This window comes from Lacerta agilis, chromosome 8 (genome assembly GCF_009819535.1).
Source record: "Lacerta agilis isolate rLacAgi1 chromosome 8, rLacAgi1.pri, whole genome shotgun sequence".
Taxonomy (NCBI): Eukaryota; Metazoa; Chordata; class Lepidosauria; order Squamata; family Lacertidae; genus Lacerta; species Lacerta agilis.
In genome coordinates this window covers 8,418,786-8,441,543 of record NC_046319.1, presented here as the reverse complement: position 1 = coordinate 8,441,543, position 22,758 = coordinate 8,418,786, and the positions used below count along the sequence as shown (strand labels likewise).

At 50.8% G+C, this 22,758-nt stretch overlaps 1 protein-coding gene across 1 annotated transcript in view; it reads left to right on the top strand.

The window, feature by feature from the left end:
• Positions 1-1,000: 1,000 nt before the first annotated feature.
• Positions 1,001-22,758, top strand: part of CROCC (ciliary rootlet coiled-coil, rootletin) — a 55,219-nt gene continuing 33,461 nt past the window's right edge. Inside the window, exons 1-12 of the mRNA XM_033159316.1 lie at positions 1,001-1,125; positions 3,978-4,119; positions 5,795-5,946; positions 10,038-10,229; positions 10,801-10,884; positions 12,129-12,226; positions 13,672-13,837; positions 14,163-14,269; positions 17,554-17,781; positions 19,202-19,298; positions 21,565-21,669; positions 21,802-22,023. Of these exons, the coding sequence (XP_033015207.1) occupies positions 1,078-1,125; positions 3,978-4,119; positions 5,795-5,946; positions 10,038-10,229; positions 10,801-10,884; positions 12,129-12,226; positions 13,672-13,837; positions 14,163-14,269; positions 17,554-17,781; positions 19,202-19,298; positions 21,565-21,669; positions 21,802-22,023 (1,641 nt within the window). The 5' untranslated portion in view covers positions 1,001-1,077. The remainder of the gene's footprint in view (positions 1,126-3,977; positions 4,120-5,794; positions 5,947-10,037; positions 10,230-10,800; positions 10,885-12,128; positions 12,227-13,671; positions 13,838-14,162; positions 14,270-17,553; positions 17,782-19,201; positions 19,299-21,564; positions 21,670-21,801; positions 22,024-22,758) is intronic.

Sequence of the window (22,758 nt, the reverse complement as noted above, 5' to 3'; positions counted from 1 at the left end):
GCCGTCTGAAGCCCGCCCTCCACCACCGCTGCCCGGCGCTATAGTAACGCTGCTGCGGTTTGAGAAAGCAGCGGACCGCCCAGCAGAGCCACCTGTGCCAGGTGAGGGGCTGGCTTTGGCGATGGGGGGGGGGCAGCCTTGGGGGCTGCACTGTCCTGGGGCATTTGGAGGTCAGGGGCCAGGGCTGATGCTCTCTAGGAAGGAGGGCTGGGCGGAGAAGGCCCTGCACTCTACACATGCTCCGAGGCACTGCGCAACAGCTTCCCGTCCATCCTTTTCTGGCTCCAGAAGCGCAGCGTGGGGACCGAGCTTTCGCTGGTGGGGCACCAGGTACCCCCTTTGCCCACACCGGACACGTCTTGGAAGTTGGGAGCAAACGAATTCGCGACTTTGAATTTAATCGACGCCTAACTGCTGATGATGGGGCTCCTTCCCCTTTGACAGGTTGGATGGGGGACAGAAATCCAACAGGTGCAGCATCGTCGGCCAGGAGCGCAGCAGGCACACGCGCGAGGCTCCATCTGTTGAGTTTCTTGCTCCGTTTCCCGCCCGGCAAAAGGGGCCGCGGCGCGCGCTGTGGGGCACATTCCCCGATGAGAAAGTTGAGCCAGCTAACTCGGGGGGGGGGGCCACGGGCTGCTATTCCGCCGCCCGCCGTGCCGAATATCCGCCTGCAGCCCGAGCTCGAGGGCGGGTTGCGCTCCGCCGGGCAGAGGGGGGCTCCTGCTCCTGCGCTGCAAACTTTGGGGAAGGGGCCGCCGTGACTGCATCGGCTGGAGAAGTGGCGGCCTCTAGGACCCGGGAGCGCCGCGGCTTGAGTCCGCGGGGGAGGCAGCCTGCAGTCGCTGCTGCCGGGCGGCGATTGGTCCTGCCGGGCTCCCCCCCCCCCTGCAGCCGCGGGACCCGGGAAAGAGGCGGGGGGGCGGCGGCTGCGGGCTCGCGCTCCTCCCTGGGTCCTGCCCCTCTCCAGCAAGCATCGCATCTGCCGTGCAAAGCGCTATGGAGGCGGCCACCCCTGCCCGGCGGCAGGAGCCCCCCGGAGCCCGGCCGTAGAGCGGCGGCGGCGGCCCCCTCCCCATGAGCAACGCGGAGGCTGCGGAGCTGAAGCTGGAGGCTGCGGTTCAGGTCGGTGGGGGCTGCCTGGCGGCGGAAGCGGGAGCACCCATTCGTTCAACCCCCTCCGGCAATCCCCTCTTTCTTTCTTTCTTTCTTTCTTTCTTTCTTTCTTTCTTTCTTTCTTTCTTTCTTTCTTTCTTTCTGTGGGTGCCAATAAAATCTCCTTTTTGGGGAACCTGGGCGCATCTTCTCCATCATACAGACTCCGAAGTTGCCGCCAGAAACAACCCCCTTAAAAGTAGGACCCCTGGCCCGGCGTCTGCTGAATTCCCTTTCCCAGCCTTTTATGGGAATTTCTCCAAATTAGTTTTGCCTTGGGGGGCGGGTTGGATGTTGGAAAAATATTTGTACCGTTGGACCCGGGAAAAGGTTTGTGATGTCTCCTCTCTTGAAAGCTAATCTCTCTCTCCTCCCCCTTTTAGTTATCCTTAAAAAAAATGTTTTGCTAGCTGATCTAAAAGCTGAGGAAAGCAAGGTTTAATCGTGAGGGATTGCATTAGAAAATTAAAATCAACCCAAGTAGTTTACTGGAAAAGAGAATAATCTGATTTGTGTAGGAGCTGCTGTTGGATCCGTAGTGTTACAGGAGATTTACAGGTGTAAAGCTGAATTCACGCTTCAATCTGAAGCTGCATCTCAGTCCTCTTGCCCTGATTTAACAGACGGGCCATCATCTAATGTAGCCTCACCCCTGGAGTGAAGTCTTCTGCACTCCTTAGGACTTTGGTGACTCTGGAGGTGTTGGAGGACTTTGTGGGCTTGATCCAGCGAGAAGGAAGCATGGATGACGGAAGTCCCATCAAACTGAGTAAACTCCCCATTCCAGCCGCAACCTCTCAGCCTCAGCTCCCCTTCTGAACCAAGCGCATAACTTATACTTATCTACCTTGCAAAGTTGCTGTAGGGTTTGTGCAAGAGGGGGTTGCTCAGTTTTGGGGAGCGCTTGATGAAGAACGTCTGGGCCAGTTGACCAAAAGATCCAGGGCTGTTGTTTTTTCCACGTCTCCATCCTTGGCTGCTACTTCCGTGAACAGGTTGGGGAATGTGTCTTGAGTCCGGGAGCTAGGGGGAAGTAGTATAATTTTAGGAATATTTGAGTGCCTACGTCGGGGGGGGGGGGAAGTGAGCCTTTCCCTCCCCCACACTTTGCAAAGAAGTCAGCCAACTCCTGATTCCCGTTTTGGAGGTGACCTTTAAACCTTCTATGGGATAACGGAGGGCCATGGAGGCACCTTATTGGATTGCTGGGAATTAGGGCACTAAATCTGGACATCCTTTTATACTGAAGCCGTGGAGGAACAGGGTCCCAAGGCACGGTGACGGGGGGGGCACTGATTCAAGGTCCGGCCTGGGCAAGGGAGAGAGATGCTTTTCCGCCCCAAGTTGCCCACTTCCCTTCTCTTTCCACCTTTCCACGCCCCAAGCCACAATGAAGTACTGAGCCCCGTTTGCGGCCGGGCCCAGTCGCTCATTTTAGCCCCCCGCCCTCCTTGAGTTTCATGGGCTGGAGATTCTGGGAGAAGGTTGGGTTTTTGTACTGGGGACCCCCACTCCTGAGACAGGCCACCTTCTGCTCCATGAGGATAGAATTGCCTCCTAAGTACTGAATATGTTCTGATCTCAGGCAGACTCCCCCGGTGGATTCCTTCTGGATCTCCCCTTGCAGCCTGCAGGCTGCTCCCTCGCTTGGCTCACCCAGTTGCTGAACTGGGCCGGGGACTGATACAGTATATGGGTCGGCCTGCATGGAAATTTCGGCTCCACCCAAACCCCAGAGTGAAATATAGTTCACTGAGTCCTATATAGGCGTGTAAAACTATAGGGAAAGTTCATATGGTTTTTAATTTGGCAATGATAATGATGTATGTATGTACTTATATACTTGAGTATAAGCCTAGTTTTTCAGCACATTTTTTGTGCTGAAAAAGCTGCCCTCGGCTTATACTTGAGTGAGGCGGGCGGTGGGGGGTGGCAAGAAAGAAGCCCTTTCTCTCCGCTCATGCTACCGCCACCCGCTCACCCCAGTCAGCCATTCCTTAAGGAGCGTACAAGAACGGCGGTTCTTTACTCTCCCCAGGCAGCTTATTCCATTCCTGAACTGCTCCCATAAATGCAAACTTTAGACCCCAGAAGGCAGAAAGCCTATCAGTTAAGGAAGTATTAAAACCCCACAGGTGCTCACTTTCCCTGGCTCCTGCTTAAACAGGACAGGATCCCAGCCTTCTCTGTATAACACAAGGGAACATTGCGATGTGGGTTAAACCACAGAGCCCTAGGGCTTGCTGATCAGAAGAATGGCGGTTCGAATCCCCGCGACGGGGTGAGCTCCACAGCGGCAAAGGAGGAAGAGGAAGGAGCAGCCCAAAGAGCTGCTTTCGGGCTACTCGTTCCTTCTCCTCCTCCACAGCGGCAAAGGTGAACCGGCTTATACTCGAGTCAATAAGCTTTCCCAGGTTTTTGTAGGAAAATTAGGTGCCTCGGCTTATATTCGGGTCGGCTTATACTCGAGTATATAGGTATGTCCCAGAGACAGGGCACTCTTACTCCCATCTTATTGATGGGGCCACTGAGGGAGAGGTTTGACTCCAAAGAGCCCAAGCCAGGGAGCTTAGAATAGAGACAGGAGGCTCCCTCGGTTCTCCTGGCACCAGAGACCAACTCTTCACCTGCTGGGCGCCTGGCAACCTTTTTTTGGCCAGTGTGGCTTGTTCCTGCTCCATGCGGTCTCTGCATCTTGCAGCTGGGCATCTCTTTGCCATCTTGGGCTCCCCGAGAGGCTGTCTTGGCCCAGAGGAGACTCTGTCTTGGCTTCTTCAGGGCTGGTCCCTGGTTGCTGAGACTGGCTTGTTCTCACCCGGCAGAAAGTGGAAGATAGCATCCTGATCTCGGCAGAAGGGAAGAGCCTCTCTGTCAGGGGCTCCTGCGAAGACTCCCCACCCACCCGCTTGCCGGCTAGGATCCGGGAGATCGTCACCAAGAACCTCTCGCAAAGCGACTGCCAAGGTATGTTTGGAGAAGACGCTTCTTCTTGGAACTGGGGAACTGTGAGCTGAGAAGGGAGCCTTCTTGGCCGCTTCCCTTGCTAGGCTCCTCATTTCCTGGCCTGGTTCCCCCTGCAAGCAAGGCAGAATGCAGGAGGCAGCTGAGCTCCGCTCTGGCTGAGTACCTGGCAGGATGGACCCTTTCCTCTTCCAACTCCTGGGAGGTGACAGGTGGAAAGACAGAGCCAACTCCTGACATTCTGGTACTCCATCTTGTTGTATCCGACACTTCATCCTCTGCTGAGCTTCAGGACACCCCTGCCCGGCCCACCTGCCTGTCACCCCTTCCGGACAGGACAAGGAGGCCAAACTGTGCCAAGCTGGCCACAGTGCTGCTGGCTGGGCCCAGGGGCTTCGTGCTGCTGCGACATGCTCTGTTTCCAAACAATCCCTGGGAAGTGAAAGGAATTCGGAACAGATGGATGAGGAGAGAGAAGCAGAAGGAGGGAAGGCAGCAGATAGGAAGCTCCCTCTGTACGCGAGAGGGAGGGAGAGACTCTGTGTGAGTGACTCTCAATGGGTGATGCACCTTTGCGGAACTCACATAAGACATCAGAAAGAGTCTGGCTGCTGCTGCTGCTGGATCAGACCCAGTTTTATAGTGCTCACGGTGACCAGACAAATGCTCCCGCAAGACAGGGAGGGCAACAACTTTCTCTTGCAGGCGCATTTGGGTATCTGGCATTCAGGGATAGACTGCTACTTCACGTGGAGGTCCAAGCCAAAGCAGCAAATCCTGTAAATCAGTTGTGCGTTGAGGGGGAGGGCGGCTGACGCCGGCACCCACAGTTCAAGAAGAATGAACTTTATAGAAGATATGTGGTTGCAAAGGGGAGCAATCCCTCCATTTGTTCCGTGGTCGCTCATCCCAATAAAGGGGAGTCTCTGGGGGCTCCCAATAAAGGGGAGTCTCTGGGGGCTGAAATAAAAGGCGAAAACTGCAGGACCCCTTCTGGGATGAGGTGAGCACTGCCCCGTCAGCAACAACCTGTTGCCTATTCCTTTCCAGCCAGCAGCAAGAAAATGTTTGCGAATGTTCTATGGCAGGGACGTCCAACTTCCGAGAAATCTACTCATACAATTAAAATCTGGCAGTGATCTACCCCTTTGGGAGGGGGGGGGTTCAGGTCAAACTTGTTGATATTTTTTTAGGCAGGGACATCCTGTTTTTTGGGGGGGGGGTTCAGGTCAAAGTTGTTGAGCTTCTTTTAGGGAGGAACGTCCCATTTGGGGGGGGTGTTCAGGTCTAATGAATGGAAAGAGGCGCTCAGTGATTGATCGCTAAGGAGACAGTCTGCCTTGCTGCGCAAACTCCATCTTCCATTCTGGAGGACGGCGGGGGGGGGGGCAGAAGGAGGAGCCACCGATCTACCGCGATCTACCAAAAGCTCCTGGGGATCGGCCAGTTGGACATCCCTGTTCTATGTCATCGCAACAGTCCATTTAGCACACCTGTATGCCCGGTGTTCTGGCAGTGCATCCCAGGTTCCCTTGCTTCATTTTGTTCTGTTTATTTCTTAAACTTCTCTCCTTCCCTTCGTTCCAAAGGGAGCCCAGGGCGGCTTGTCCAACTGCAGAGATGCATTTGATGCAATGTGTGTCTGTCTCTCTACCTCTGTGCTCCTCTCTTCCCACAGTGGCCTCCCACGCCGAGATGTCGTCCCTGCTTTCCCTCCAGGAGGAGAACCGCATCTTGCAGCAGGAGCTCTCCCGGGTGGAGGATTTGCTGGCCCAGAGCCGGGCGGAGCGGGATGAGCTGGCTATCAAGTACAACGCCATCAGTGAGCGGGTATGTGCAGGAGGCAGGCAGGGTCCTCTCCACCCTTCCCAGCAGGCCTTTCCAGGCACATGGGTCTATGAAGCCTTTACTTTGCGTATTCCCTTTCTCTGAAAGCCATTGAAGAATTATCTGCAGATTTGCAGAGCGATGCAAGCAGTGTGAGACACTCAGATAGATTTTCAGATGTATTTTTCGCTCCATAAGACACACCTAGTTTTTAGAGGAGGAAAGGGGGAAAGCCCTGTTTATTTTGAGGATCAGCTCAAAGTGGTGCAGCTTTTTTTTTTGCAAAGGGAAAAGCCCTGTTTTTTGAGGATCAGCTGAAAGTGGTGCAGCTTTTTTTGCAAAGGGAAAAGCCCTGCTTTTTTGAGGATCAGCTGAAAGTGGTGCAGCTTTTTTTTGCAAAGGGAAAAGCCCTGCTTTTTTAGGATCAGCTGAAAGTGGTGCAGCTTTTTTTGCAAAGGGAAAAGCCCTGTTTTTTTAGGATCAGCTGAAAGTGGTGCAGCTTTTCTGCAAAGGGAAAAGCCCTGCTTTTTTGAGGATCAGCTGAAAGTGGTGCAGCTTTTTTTGCAAAGGGAAAAGCCCTGCTTTTTTGAGGATCAGCTGAAAGTGGTGCAGCTTCTTTTTCAAAGAGGAAAAGCCCTGCTTTTTTGAGGATCAGCTGAAAGTGGTGCAGCTTCTTTTTCAAAGAGGAAAAGCCCTGCTTTTTTGAGGATCAGCTGAAAGTGGTGCAGCTTCTTTTTCAAAGAGGAAAAGCCCCGTTTTTATGGGGTTCAACTCATAGTTCTGCAGCTTCTAGTCCTACAGCCATTTCTACAGTTTCCAGACAGATAATCTAATCAGCCAGTCACATGTTGCTGGGGAAACAAACAGCCTCCCTCTGCAGTCAACAATGGAGGCCTGGGCAAGGGGGCGGGGCTGGAAAGGGAGCCTTATCTCTCTCCCGATCACTTGCTGTACAGCTGTTCAGTGGCTTCCTTCCAACACCCCCTTCTCTCTTTGTAAAAAAAAAGAGCACGATCTGCTTTTGGCCCCTAGGCAATTCGGCTCCAGGTACCATGCTCTCGCTCCATAAGACGCATAGATATTTTCTCTTACTTTTTAGGAGGAATAAAGTGTGTCTTATCTAGCGAAAAATACGGTATACGCTAGGCAACAAATGGCTCCTTAAACGACAGTCACCAAAACAGAATGTCTAGTTGCCATTTGGGGCAAGATGGCTCTAAATTCTTATTTTTCAAATGATGGGACTGACTGTGATTGGTTCTCGGTTGAACATCTGGCTAGTTTGGAGGGCAACCTTGAGCTAGGCTAAGAGCTTTGAGAGCTTAGAAGAAGAAAAGTCACTTGATCTAGGGACAGTCCACGTATACATTGGCCCATTCCAACCTCTTTCGCTTAATGGTCACATGGATAATTTATAATGTAAGAATCTTCACAACTGTGAGCAGGGCTGGGCAGTGGGATAAGTGAAAACAATCTTCAACTATTAACTATACAGTAGTACCTTGGTTGTCGATCTTAATCCGTTCCGGGAGTCCGTTCGACTCCTGGAGCGGTTTGAAAACCAAGGTACGACTTCTGATTGGCTGCAGGAGCTTCCTGCACTCAATCGGAAGCCGCGTTGGACGTTCGGCTTCCAAAAACCATTTGCAAACCGGAACACCGGGTTTGCGGTGTTCAGGAGCCAAAACGTCCGAGTACCAAGGCGTTTGACAACCAAGGTACGAATGTAATGTTGTTTACTGCTTCTGCTCAGGCGGCACAGAAAAAAGCATTTTCGTTTCTGAGATTCGTTCTGTTTGTGCAGATAAAATACAGTCATACCTTGGGTTACGGCCGCTTCAGGTTGCGCCGAACCTGGAAGTAACGGAACGGGTTGCTTCCGGTTTTCTGCGCATGTGCAGAAGTGCCGAATTGCATCACGCACGTGCGCAGATGCAACGGCATGGGTCACAAACACGGCGGGTTGCGAACGCGGCTCCTGCATGGATCGCGTTCGCAACCCGAGCGTCCACTGTCTAACTCATAGAATTCCACAGGATGTGGTGTTAGTGTGTGCAAGCAGTCCAGATCCAATGACTCCCAGGCACGCACCTCCAGATGATGGAGATATCAGGTGCCATCTTCACTTGGTCGCAAGTGACCAACAGCCAGGTGCAAAATGCGCCTGGCGCCTGGCTAGTTTCGAACACCGAATGCAAGTAGGAAGACCCAGACTCTGTTGGGGTGAGGGTGGCTTGAGCTGTTTACAGATGTGCTGACACAGGGGGAAGGGGTTCTCTGTGGACCTGCCGTGGGATTGAACTCTGGCAAGGGAGATTTGAGGAGCTGGAGAAAGAGAGGCATCAGCGGGCCCTGCCAAGATCCAACTCTGCCCCTTCCGAAAACAAAACAAAAAAAGTCCTGGCATACTAGAATGGTTCCCATTATTTCTGTGGTCAGTTTCCCACCATGCCCTGCTCCCCACCCCCCACCCCAGTCTTGTCTTCTGTGCTCAGACCTGGCTAAGGGTCTGCATGGAAAACATTTGCTGGCTGCTTTCCAGAGTATTGGGGGGGATTGGTTTTTTTTTTTAAATTCTTCCTCCATTTCCAAGAGCTTTGGCCTGTCTGGACAGGTCCGGCTGGCTGAATGGCACCCAGGCTGGTTGAGACCTGCCTCTTGGCTGCGCAGTTTGCAAAGGGGACATACAGGCGTTTTCATGCACCCTGCCACTCACGCTTGACCTGAATTAGTGAATTTAAGAACCAGGCGTGAAATGCTTTGGAAAGAAGGAGGCACACACACACACAAAAACCCCACAACGTATTGACAGTGATCTCGTGCTCCTCAGTGTTCAAAGCGGGGCTGTCCATTGGATCAAAGAAATCTCAGTAGGTTAGTTAGCTAGCTAGTTTAATTCTCTGTGATTTCACATCAGGACGAAGCAATTCGTCCCCCACACCCCCCGAAAATCTTTCTTTGTCTTTAAATTGCTACCAGGCCCCATCTTAGAAATGTGAGGGGAGGAAAGAGTGTGGGCTGGCAGCATCCTGAGATGGCACCGGAATAAATCAGAAATTTTCAAGGGGCTGCCAATGGCACCCCCAGGGCTTTTCGTAAAAATAAAATAAAAAATAAAGCAATCAAATTTCAAGGGGCTGCCATAATCGTTGCAAAAGCTCTGTACAGAAAGACAGTGTTGTCCCCCGTCTTTTGCAGCTGGGGGTGGGGAACTGAGGCTGAGATTGGGGAGTCCGTAACCAAAGCAATATATGCTCAGGCTGGGGGGTTTGGGTTTTTTTGGGGGGGTTGGCTCCTGAAACCTTCTAGAGCTCTGAACCGGAGGGATGTTTTCTTCAAAGCACAGTTGGATCTGCCTACCTCTTGGTTGTAGGGAAGGTCAGAAAAGGAAACAATTCTCCTAAGAATTTCTGCTCTGGCTGGGGCTGGGAGAGGGGGGGGCTCTTGGTTTGGGGGGCTCCTCTCCTTTCAAGGCTGTGTTGGGGGCTGGGCTCACATGCTCCGGTGACCATGGTGACTAGCAGGATAATTTAAATGGGCTGCAGGTTGCCATAGCAGCCGTTGCCTGGGAAGAGGGCAAACTTCGCTCCTGCATTCTACATCTTGCGCCCAATTTCCCCCCCCCCCCAAGCGATTTTTCTGTTAAAAAAAAAAAAAGCAAAACATCTCGGTCCCTTTTGACAAAGCCTTTGAATGTGGGAGCAAAGGGCAATCTCCTACAGATGCTCTGTGTTTAAATTGTCCCAGGCTTGGGAAGACTGATTTTTTTTTTTTAAAGATTAGTTCGCTTCCCTGCCAAATTGGTGTGTGTGGTTCAGTCTGGCTGTTATTTCTTCTTAGCCTTGCAGCAGTCCTCGGCAGTCCGTCAGCCAAGAGCTGGCTCCTTTGACAGGCTGCGGGCTCCCCAAGGCCCTCCGGCAACGGGTGCCCAGAGGGTAGGCTGCCTTGGGACATGGAAGTTCCACGCAACCGCGATGGGCAATGGGCACAAGCTTAGAGGAGGGATCTCTCGTTCTTCCTGTGAGTTGGGGCAGGCGAGGCTTAGGCACGAGGGGCCCTGATCCTCCTCCCCTTTCTTTCCCGGGACTCCTCAGCTGGAGCAGGCGCTTCGCCTGGAGACGGGCGAGCGGGAAAGGGAGGCATTGGAGAACAAGAGCTTGGCTCAGCAGAACGTGGAGCTGCGCCGGCGGTTGGAGGAAGAGCAAGCAGGCTACAAGAGGAAGCTGCAGGCCTACCAGGAGGGGCAGCAGCGGCAGGCCCAGCTGGTGCAGAAACTGCAAGCCAAGGTGAGACCCCCATAAGTCCTTCCATGCACCAGGTTGCACTGCCAGCAGCACGCCCAACCCTTCCCCTGCCCCACGGCGGCACCTGCCGGCCAGTCCGATGAGTAGAACGGAGCGATATCTGGTTTTCAGCATCACGATTTGTCAGCAGCTAAACGTCACAATTTACCGATACACAGTGGTACCTTGGTTGTCGAATGCCTTGGCTCCTGAACAAATCGGCTCCCGAACGCCGCAAACCCAGAAGTAAATGTTCCGGTTTGCGAACGTTTTTTGGAAGCCGAACATCCGACGCGGCTTCCGCAGCTTTTGGTTGAGTGTAGGGCTCCCGGAATGGATTAAAGTTCAACAACCAAGGTATTAGTTTCGGAAATAAGGATGGAGCTCTGTAGAGGCATCGGCCGGCTCCACGGTTTTCCCCGTGTTGTGGTTTTTGCAGAGCAAAAACACAAACATGCACACCCTCGTGATTCGCATTGCCGGCTCAAAAATGAGGAAACTGATATCGCGATCAGGGCAGGGCGATATATATTGTCCAGAGCTGGTTTGAAGTCCATACCTCCCTTCTCTCTAGGTTGTCCAGTACAAAAAGAAGTGTGGGGAGCAGGAAGAGCAACTGCTTGAGAAATCGACGGAGCTGGAGCAGCAGCGCCTAGTGGTGAGCGCTTCTTTCATATGGGGGGCCTCGAGCTGTCAGCTGTTTTTGCTTTCCAGAGGCATGCGGTTTTCCCCTGTTGCCATTGGGGTGCTCTTCACGTGGATGGGTGGCCCTCTTCACACGCTCAGGATCCCTGCACATACCGTGTTTCTCCTAAAATAAGACACTGTCTTATATTTTTTCCCCCTCAGTAAAATACGGTATGGCTTATTTTCAGGGGATGTCTTATTTTAACCGCGTCACACTGGTACACTGCATAGCCATGCCTCTCCAGGCTGTTTTAATGGGAGGTGCCGTGTCACTATGGCTTATTTTCAGGGTATGGCTTATTTTCGGGGAACGGCTTATATTTCGCAAATGCACAGAAATCCTGCTATGGCTTATTTTATGGCTATGTCTTATTTTAGGAGAAACACGGTATTTGAGGACTAGAATTCGGTGTGGAATCTGCTGGGTAAGGGGGAGGAAGTCTGGATTAAGCCGTGCTTTTGTGCATGCTCAGATGTGTGGGATGTAAAACGCAGGAGCAGTCAAACACAACATTGCTAGAGTGGACGCAAAAGGGGAACTCTAGGCCAGCCAGTCGGAACTTGCTGGGCTGGGATGGGCTGGACTTCCTCTGTGTAACTGGAGATGGGTGTGGCCTCACCTGGGCAGGTTAACACAAAACCACAGGGACCAGACTCCATCTATCTCTTTTGGACCACGCTCTCAAAGAACCCGCATTGCTAAGATGCTCTCTTGGTTCAAGCCAAGAGAGGACGAAGGAACTGTTTTCCCTTATGGGACAGTCTCCTGCGTAAATGTAACTTTTACTAAGTTTAAGTCTGCCTTCTGAGATCCTTTTGTGAACAGGACGTCTGTAAGTAAACTCTTTTTATGCTTTTATAGAAGACTGTGTAATGTCTTATTTTGAGAGGGATGAATGGGGAAAATACCAGGGCATTCATTACAGAAGTTTTAACGAACCTGAGCAAGCTATCCGCTGCGTGTGTGTTTAAAAAGGGGAGTGAGAACTCTGCTAATTTCTGGGACTTGTAAACACAAGTTGCAACAGGATATCTTAAACAATATATCCGCTCCTGCATCCCAAAACATTCCCACAAGATGAACGCTGCTCCTTTCTTGACATTGCTCCGGCGAAGAGTACCGCTGCCCCAGCTTCCGGAGCTAAGCTTTTTTGAGCCCCTGCATGTCTGTCAAAGCCCCAGCGGTGGCTTCTCTCTGCTCCCTTCTCCCTGCAGAGCCGTCTGGACATCACAGAGTCACGCTTGCGGCAGGAGGAAGAGCACAGCAGTGACCTGGAAAGTGCTCTCATCCGGCTGGAGGAAGAGCAACAAAGGCCAGTGTGGGAGGGGGAGCAGGGCAGGGCACAGCTCACCAGTCACTGAACCCCAACCCCTTTTGTCCATCCCCTAAGCGAGTGGTTCCCAAACTTATTTGGGGGCGTTTTTAGTGTGTGATGTTGTGTTGCTCTTCTACTGTTTTTTGTTTTTTTTGGAGCCTCCCAGAGTGGCATGTAAATAATAAATTTTCAGAAAAATAAATAAGTTACTCAGCACCCCTCCTGGAAATCGACCTAATTTAAGCAAAGAAGCAGAAGGATTCAGCGACCCATTTGTGTTCATTTATGTACCTGCCAAACTAACAGTCCTGCCAGTGTTTTTATCTGTTTGCAATTTATCTGTAAACGTTCAATAAACCATTTCCATTCTTTTATATATATAAAAAAGTTTGCTATCTTGATTTGTTATTCTTCCGGTAAGTTTCGCCATTTCTGCATATTCCATAAGTTTTTATATCCATTCTTCCTTTGCTGGGACTTCTGCTTCTTTCAAGTTTTGGGCAAGTAACATTCTTGCCTCTGTAGTCGCGTCCAGGAATAAATTTCTATGCAATTTAGGTAGTTCTATCCCTATAATAGGGATGCAGGTGGCGCTATGGGTAAAACCACAGAGCCTAGGGCTTGCCGATCAGAAGGTCAGCGGTTCGAATCCCCGCTACGGGGTGAGCTCCTGTTGTTCGGTCCCTGCTCCTACCAACCAAGCAGTTTTAAAGCATGTCAAAAGTGCAAGTAGATAAATAGGTACTGCTCCAGCGGGAAGGTAAACGGTGTTTCCGTGCGCTGCTCTGGTTTGCAAGAAGCGGCTTGGTCATGCTGGCCACATGACCCGGAAGCTGTATGCCGGCTCCCTCGGCCAGTAATGCGAGATGAGCGCCGCAACCCCAGAGTCGTCCGCGACTGGACCTAATGGTCAGGGGTCCCTTTGCCTTTACCTTTATCCCTATAATAGGGACGCGGGTGGCATTGTGGGTTGGACCACAGAGCCTAGGGCTTGCCGATCAGAAGGTCAGCGGTTTGAATCCCCACAACGGGGTGAGCTCCTGTTGCTCGGTCCCTGCTCCTGCCAACCTAGCCGTTCGAAAGCACATCAAAGTGCAAGTAAATAAATAGGTACCTCTCCAGCAGGAAGGTAAACGGCATTTCTGTGCGCTGCTCTGGTTCGCCAGAAGCTGCTTAGTCATGCTGGCCACATGACCCGGAAGCTGTAAGCCAGCTCCCTCGGCCAATAAAGCAAGATAAGTGCCGCAACCCCAGAGTCGTCCGTAGCTGGACTTAATGGTCAGGGGTCCCTTTACCTTTACCTATCCGTATAATTCCCATAATTTTTTGGATTCTCACCCTTTCCCTATGCATCTGCAGGGAGGCTCGTGTGTGTGTGTGTGTGTGTTTGTAAAAAACCAAATAGACCTGCCTCCTTACCTGCTTCCCCCTGTCGCCTCCAGGAGCACCAGCCTCGCCCAGGTCAATGCCATGCTGAGGGAACAGCTGGACCAGGCGAACACAGCCAACCAAGCCCTCAGTGAGGACATCCGGAAGCTGACGGCTGACTGGACCAAGGCCCGGGATGAGCTGGAGCAGCGGGAGGTGGACTGGCGGCGAGAGGAGGAGGTCTGGGGCGCGGGAGAACCTGGGGGTGGGGGTGAGGGGCTTGAGGCAGGGGGCAGGTTTGGGGAGTGGCGGTCCGAGAAGAGGCACAGGGATGCCAGAGCACAGAGCCTTTTTCTCGGTGCCTTCATCGCCTCTGGCGAAAAGGCTTTGGCAGGTTTCGAAATGAGGGGGGAGCTTGCGGGCCCTGCCTCCCCTGAGAAGCCGGCTGCCAGCCCCCAGCCCCCTCCCCACCCTCGCCGGTGACTTTTTGTGGGCTGGCACTGCAGAAGCGCTTTCTTGTGGCCGGCACTGTCCTCATCCCGCGGCTTCTCCTCCTTCCTTGCAGACCTTCAACGCGTACTTCCACAACGAGCACAGCCGCCTGCTCACCCTCTGGCGGCAAGTGGTGGGGTTCCGGAGGCACTTTGGGGAGATGAAGACCACCATGGAAAGGTCAGCCCTCAGACCAGGAGCCTTGGCCGCAGCTCTCACCCTGGGCCTGTCCTCACTGGCCAGGCTCAAGCTGCTGTTGTTACTGTGCCCAGTGCCATATTTACGTATAAGCTAAACAAGCTATAGCTTAGGGCCCCACCCTCTCGGGGGCCCCCAAAAAATTTAAAGGAAAAAAAAAACCTGGATGTACATTTCCAAAATATAAGAAGAAAAACAAATAAAATAAAACCTACATACAGCAACAGTGTTTTGTGTTGTGTAGGCTCCTATGATGTAAGTAATGGGCCCTGCCTGCTAGCCTGCTCCCTCAAATATCACTGGTTTGCTCATTTCTATATATAGGGTGCCTGCATTCTGCATGGATGGGTTGCATGGCAACATGTGCAAATGGCTTTAGATACCCGTTAGGTCCATAAATTACAATATAGCATATATTCAACACAAAAAACAGCGACAATTTGTTGTTGGCAAAGGACAGCTGGGCATATAAAGGGCCCCATTACCTTCAGTAGCTTAGGGCCTCATGAAACCTAAATCTGGCCCTGACTGTGCCACAAACTCCCTTGGGGCCTGTATTAGGGGAAATTTCCAAAAACAGCCACTGAGAAAACTGGGCAGATCTGTGTATAAAGGAAAAGTTATACAAATCGGCTTGATCCTGCCCTTTTAAAACATGGTGGGGTTTGGGGGGGGGCTGTTATTGGTTTGTTGTTTTCATTTTGATTACAGTCGTACCTTGGGAGTCGAACGGAATCCGCTCGACTTCCAAAACATTCGAAAACCAAAGCGCGTCTTCCGATTGGCTGCAGGAAGCTCCTGCAGCCAATCGGAAGCCCCGTCGGACGTTCGGCTTCCAAAAACAGTTTGCAAACTGGAACAATCACTTCCAAGTTTGCGACACTCGGGAGCCAAGGCGTTCAAGATCCAAGGTACGACTGTATATATTTTGTGGTTTTATATTTTGATTTTGTTCTGTAAACCACCTTGAGACCTCTGGGTATAGGGAGGTATATGAATTCAATAAATAATAATAAAATAATAATAATTTGCACAGAAATATAGAAGTTGATTAAATCGAGCAGATGTCCCTCTCAGTGCTCTTTTTTGTGGAATGTTTTTTCCCTTGTCTGTTCGTCATTTTGTAGGGGTAGGAAGCGACTGAGCACCTTGCCCCCAGCCATTTGAAAATCATGCTAGATCAACATACCTCATGAGGTCTAGAAACTTGAACTAAATGGTAGCTGGGAATCTTAAGAAGCCCGAAGCACAGCTTTAAGCGCACTCTTGGTGGTGCTGCCTGCGCAGTGGCTCGTGAGGAGGAGGGGCATGTTGTCGCCTGCATTTCTTTTTGAAATCATTTTTATTTGATTTTACAAATACGAATTTATAACATTCCAAATGCATATCCATATACTATAGTGATTACTCTGAATCTCGAGACTTCCCCCCATCCCCTCCATGGGTCCTATTGTCAACATTTACAGCTGCATATTATTTCATATTCTGTATGAAATATTGATCCATATTATCCCTAATATTTGTTACATTACAAGTCGGTTTCAAGTCCTGCTAATGTTTCTATTTGCTTGCAGGGGTCTCCTAGATAAATTATAAAGCAGGGGTCCCCAAACTAAGGCCCGGGGGCCAGATGCGGCCCAGTCGCCTTCTAAATGCGGCCCGCGGACAGTCTGGGAATCAGTGTGTTTTTACATGAGTAGAATGTGTCCTTTTATTTTAAATGCATCTCTGGGTTATTTGTGGGGCCTGCCTGGTGTTTTTACATGAGTAGAATGTGTCCTTTTATTTAAAATGCATCTCTGGGTTATTTGTGGGGCATAGGAATTCGTTCATTTTTTTTTTTTTTCAAAATATAGTCCGGCCCCCCACAAGGTCTGAGGGACAGTGGACTGGCCCCCTGCTGAAAAAGTTTGTTGACCCCTGTTATAAAGTTTTCCCATTCTTTTTAACGGTTTTTGTCCTCTTAGTTCCTGAGTTTTCCAGTCAGCTTTGCCATTTCTTTTTCTTTTTTTTAAATTTTTTATTGCAATTTTATTATTCAGAAAAAAAGAAAGAACAAAGTTCAAATTAGCAATCAACAGAAGTATCACACGATAACAAATACATATCAAAGATAAATAAGTATCTTATCCCGTTATTTATCAAACCAATTCTTACCCATACATTTGAGTTGTTTGTGTCCTATTTTCGTCCTTCTGTATCCACTACTTTTTACCTCATCCTTTTTTTAGTGGGGGGAAAAGAAAAAAAATATTAAACAAAAAACAAAAAAACAAAAACAAAAAAAAGAACAAAAAAGGGGGGAAAGAAAAGAAGAGAAAAGAAAAGTGAAAGAAAATAAAAAAATAAAAAATAAGGAAAAAAAATAAAAGTGGTATGAAAGAAAAGAGAAGAAGAATAAAAATGAAAAATAAAGAAAAGGAAAAATAGACGGGAAAAAATCATAAAAAGTATATTAAAAAAAAATAATTTAAACTTCCTGGCCAATCCCTTTGCTTCGACTAGGTTCCATTTTGAATGCTTACAACTCAACACTTTCTCGTATGATTGTCATCAAATGCATTCTATAAGATTTGTTTACTCCATCGTCTTTCCCTTATCTTGCTTCCCTTCCCTTACTCCTCAAATGCTGGCATACTAACAAAACTTTTGTTATACTTTAGCACATAATTTCTGTAACTTTCCCATTTTCCAATAAATCTTTGCTTGGTATTTCCTCTAATACTATTTGTAAGTAGAGCCATCTCCGCTAGTTCTTGTAGTTTAATTTGCCAGTCCACGACATTTGGTGCCTCATGTTGATTCCATCCTCTTGCAATTACTAATCGGGCCGCTGCAGCTGCATATAAGAAAACTTCCTTCGACTTATTTGGTATCTCTTTGTCTATTATGCTTAATAGGAACATCTCTGGTTTTTTTGGAAAAGAGATTGTCAACATCTTTTTCAATTCATCATATATCTCCCCCCAGAATATTTTAATTTTTTGGCACCTCCACCACATATGTATAAAATCTCCATTTTCCATTCCACACCTCCAACACACATTCGCGACATTTTTATGCATTTTGGAGTCAGCTTTGCCATTTCAGCGTAGCTCTCTGGTAGGGACTTCATCTTCTTTCCATCTCTGGGCTAGTAGCACCTGAGCGGCTGTTGTCCCATACATAAACAGAAGTCTTTTCTGCTGCTTTGCGATGTCGGTACTTAATATTGTTGCCTGCCTTTCTCTCCCCTGAGCAACTCCTCTTGCTCCCTGTCTCGGCAGGGACCTCTCTGAGCTGGGCCACGAACTCTCTCGCTCCAGCCGCACGGTCCATGCTGCCTGCCTGAACCTGAACAGCAACTTGCGCCTGTCAGAGAGCAGCACCGGCGCCACCTTGGAGAAGCAGGCGCTGCTGATGGCGCAGCTGGAGGAGCAGCTGAAGGACAAGGTCCGCGACATGATCCAGCTGCAGGTCCGCTGCGACATGGAGAAGGCCGAGCTGGGCAACAGGTACTGTGGAGGGGGGGAAACGGTTGGGGGACGCAGGTTTAGCACCCGGCAGTGTAGCCTCCTGAAGTTGAGGCTCCAGTACTTTGGCCACCTCATGAGAAGAGGAGACTCCCTAGAAAAGACCCTGATGTTGGGAAAGATGGAGGGCACAAGGAGAAGGGGACGACAGAGGATGAGATGGTTGGACAGTGTTCTCGAAGTGACTAGCATGAGTTTGGCCAAACTACAGGAGGCAGTGAAAGATAGGTGTGCCTGGCGTCCTCTGGTCCATGGGGTCATGAAGAGTCGGACAAGACTGAACGACTGAACAACAAAGTGGAGCCTTCTTCAGCCGCCAGCATGGCCAGTGGTCAGGGATATGAGGGGTTTTCCACCAACATCTGGAGAGAAGAGAGGAAGCTGGCCTTTGGCCCATCTAGCTCAGTGTTTTCTACACTGGCCAGCAGCCGCAGCTCCCCAGGGTTTCAGGCAGGAGACATTCCCAGGCCCACCAGACACACTGCTATTGGGAATTGACCTTCTGCATGCAAAGCAGGGGTAATAATAATTTTCTTTTTCATATATATAAATTTTATTAGATTTCCTATTTTACAATTTTAAATACTCATTTAAACATCCTTATAATATCAGTGACTTCCCTTCTTCTGTTTCCATGGTTCATTTTTCATGCCATAAATCCCTTCATATTTTACATAAACTAAACCATTCAGTATTCCATTGTTACATCTATCAAAACTCATTTACACCAGGGGTCGGCAAGGTTTACCGGGCCATGGGCTGGACCACTTCCACGGAGATCGTCCGTGGGCCGGACATGCGCAACGTGATGCCGGAAATCGCTTCTGCGCATGCCCAGATGCTGAAAATCGCACCTGCGCAGAAGCAATTTTCGGCGTTTTGATATGTGCAGATGCAGTTTCTGGTATCTGCGCGTATACAGATACCATTTCCGGCACCACTCGGTGAGTCCCCGCGCCACGCTGCGCTGGTTTAGCGGAGTGTGCGGAAGACTTGGCGAGTGGGAGGCTTGTGAGTGGGAGGCTTGTGGGCTGGTAAAATGGTCTTTGTGGGCTGCATCTGGCCCATGGGCCGCAGGTTGCCGACCCCTGATTGACACTGTTGAAATCATTTTCATGCTGCCAGCCACTCTGGGCAGCTTCCAACACCTAAAAACACAAGAAAATAAAACCTTCCTGATACAGGGCTGCCTTCAGTTGTCTTTCAGCCACTGAGCCATGGCCTCTCCCCCCCCCCCCCCCGTGGGGTTTCTGCTGAGGAGCTTGGCTCAGGCTCAAGGCCTGCCTGTTTTGCCTGCAGGAGGGCCACTTGCCAACCCCAACCCCAACCCCCCCACAGGGCCAGAAAGGACGCCACCAGCCCAGAACTGACCACCAAGGCGTACGCTTCTCTCGCCCTCCAGGATTAACGAAGTCACGTCCAGCCTGGAGCGCTTGAAAGGCCAGAACACAGAGAAGACCAAGGCAATTGAGGCGCTGACCCAGAAGCTGGAGAGTTTGGTGAGAGGACAAAGCTGGGTTTGGGGGGGGAGGGTGTGTGTGTGTTGGGTGCACCACCCCAGAAGAAGCAGCTCACCAGTCATCTGCTGGATGTGTCTCAGTTTGCTCTGTCAGGGACCGTGTGGCCCTAAGGGGTCTCCCTGATGCTGCCCCCCATTCCTCTCCCACCTGAGCCTGGGACTCTGCTGCTTTTGCCTCACTTTTGTCTCCCTCACTCTGCTTTCTATGCTCCAATATTACCTGGGACGCGGGTGGCGCTGTGGACTAAACCAGCGAGCCCCTTGGGCTTGCTGATCAGAAGGTCGGCGGTTCGAATCCCCGCGACGCGGTGAGCTCCCATTGCTCTGTCCCAGCTCCTGCCAACCTAGCAGTTTGAAAGCACGCCAGTGCAAGTAGATAAATAGGTACCGCTCCAGCGGGAAGGTAAACGGCGTTTCCGTGCGCTCTGGTTTCTTTCACAGCGTTCCATTATGCCAGAAGCGGTTATAGTTATGCTGACCAAGCACGGAAAGCTGTCTGTGGACAAACGCCGGCTCCCTCGGCCTGAAATCGAGATGAGCACCTCAACCCCATGGTCGCCTTTGACTGGACCTAACCATCCAGGGGTCCTTTACCTTTTTTTACCCCCAATATTCCCTTTTGAGATGTTTAAAAAGGAAAGAAAGAGTTCTCCTAAGCTTTTCTTCCCACTGCCCAACTCCTCTGCCTCCTTGGAGAGCAATGGTAAATTTCCTCATCGCTTCTGTCGCACTGCTATGGTTCAAATGGAGTTGACCGTTGGGAGGCTTCCCCTGTCAGTGTCTGGGCCTGAGGCCAAATTGAAGGGACTGGTTTTTTCCAAGTCTCCTGAGGTGTCGCCATTTGCCAAGGCGGTGGGGTTGGCTGCCTTTCTTTCAACCGGGGCTTTGGTTCAAATCATTGAACCGTAGAGCTGGAAGGGACCATGAGGGTCATCTAGTCCAACCCCCTGCAATGCAGGAATCTTTTGCCCAGTGTGGGGCTCGAACCCACGACCCTAAGATTAACAGCCCCATGTTCCTCTCCTCCCCCCCCCCCCACTACTCCACCGAGGAAGCAGAGCCACCAGCTGGGTCTCTCCAAGACTACTGGCACACATGGGGGCACAGGAACCCTGTCGGTGCCCAGTCAGCAAGAGTTTGGAGCCTCTTAACTTACCCGAAGGAAGGGCCTTGAGCCTAGCATCCCCTTTTGGTGTGTGTGTTCGTTACCATCTAATCTTCCCATACTTCTCACTTGGGTCCTACTTCTAATAATAATAATAATAATAATAATAATAATACATTTTTATTTATACCCCGCCCTTCCCCGCCAAACCGGGCTCAGGGCGGCTAACACCAATAAAATCACAACAAAAACATAAAACAATTCATTAAAATACAGATTTAAATAAAATTTAAAATTTAATTTTGACTACAGCCTCATTTTTAAGTATCCCACCAGTCACACCAAAAGTTAAACTGAAACCAACCCAAAGGCCAGGTGGAACAGCTCCATCTTGCAGGCCCTGTGGAAAGATGCCAAATCCCACAGGGCCCCGGTCTCTTGTGACAGACCGTTCCACCAAGTCGGGGCCAGTACTGAGAAGGCCCTGGCCCTAGTTGAAGCCAACCATGAACTTTGCCATGGATGAAAAACTGGGGGGGGGGGGCGTGGAACCAGAGGGAGGAGATTTATTAATGCTTAAAGCCCTTCAGACCCTGTGCCTGGGTGAATCATAGAGTTGTAGAACTGCAGAGTTTGAAGGGAACCCCAAGGGTCTTCCAGTCCAACCCCCTGCAATGCAGGAATCACAGCTGAAGGCTCTCTGGCAGATCCAGCCAACCTCTGCTAAAAAAAAACATCACATGAAGGAGAGTCCACCACCTTCCAAGATAGTCTGTTCCACGGCCGTACGGCTCTGATCCTCAGAACGCTCTTCCTGACGTTGATTCGGAATCTCCTTTCTTGTATTTTGAATCCGGTGCTTTGGGTGTTCCCCTCTCTGTAGCGGCGGGAAACAAGTTTGCTCCATCTTTGGGGCACCCAGCAGGTTAAGGATTCATCCCTGCTAAGTAGAACCAGGTAGGGCTGGGGAAGGACTGAAACTCTGGAGAGCTGCTTTTTAGGCAGTGTAGACGAGACGGAGGCAGGTGGGCTTCGGGTGTCAGTTCCCTCCAAGCTGCCTCCCTGCAAATGCCCAGCAGCTGGAACCTGGCAGAGAGCCCTTCTTGCTTTGCTGATTTCCCTGCCTCGTGTCTGGTTCCAGGAAGCCTCCCATGCCCAGGAACAGGCAGTGGCGGAGGCCGAGGAGGTGGAAGCCCTGCGGACAGAATCTGAGTTGCTGCAGCAGACCCTGCGCGACCTCGCACAGGTACAGGGCAGAGGACCCCCCACCCATCCCCTTTGTGGCATCTGCCTCATCTCTTTTGAAGCAGGGGTGTGAAGGAGAAGGGGCACCTCTTCCTGGTCCCACTGTGAGTTTTTATTTTTGTTCTCCCCGTAGGCTGTGATCTCCGACGCGGACAGTGCCGTCCACCTCCCGGTCACGGAAACCTCAGACAGCGACGCCACCGGGCTCAGCCTGCGGGGCTTGTCTTCCAGCTTCCGGACGCCCTCCCCTCTGCGCCGTTCCTCCCCCCACCGCCGCAGCCTTTCCCCCATCTTCCCAGACTCCACGCTGGCGGTGGTGCAGTCGGCCCTGCAGAAGCGCCAGCTACAGCTTCAGGTAAGGGAGGAGGGGGCGTCTGATTCCCACCCCACAGCTCCAATCACCCCAAAAGGCCAGAGAGGCAGGTGGGGGCACTCGGGGGAAGAAGGCCCTTGCCAAAATCCTGAGCAGGGCTGCTTCATGGAAGGGAGCGCGGGAGTTGATAATAGTATTAATAATAATAATAATAATAATAATAATAATAATAATAATAATAATAATAATAATTTTGGCACAGCCTCTCTCAGCTGCTTGCAGCGTATATAAAAACATAATATAACATTGAACATTGAAAAGCTTCCCTAAACAGTGTTTGTCTCACTCAGTGTGGTGTAGTGGTGAAGAGCGGTAGGCTCGTAATGTGGTGAACCGGGTTCGCGTCTCCGCTCCTCCACAAGCAGCTGCTGGGTGACCTTGGGCTAGTCACACTTCTCTGAAGTCTCTCAGCCCCACTCATCTCACAGAGTGTTTGTTATGGGGGAGGAAGGGAAAGGAGAATGTTAGCCACTTTGAGACTCCTTCGGGTAGTGAAAAGCGGGATATCAAATCCAAACTCTTCTTCTTCTACTCAAGATTGGGGGCGGGAAGGGGAGGGAGGAGTCCCTAAACTGCAAGGGGAGAGGCCACCCTCAAAAAGGCATTGCTCACTCTACCTGTGTGAGAGCAAGAACACAAACTGGGTTTCTGCCCTCTCTAGACCGTGCAAATGTCCTGAGTTGGTCTCGTTTTCCGTAACTTATTCTAATTCTTGTC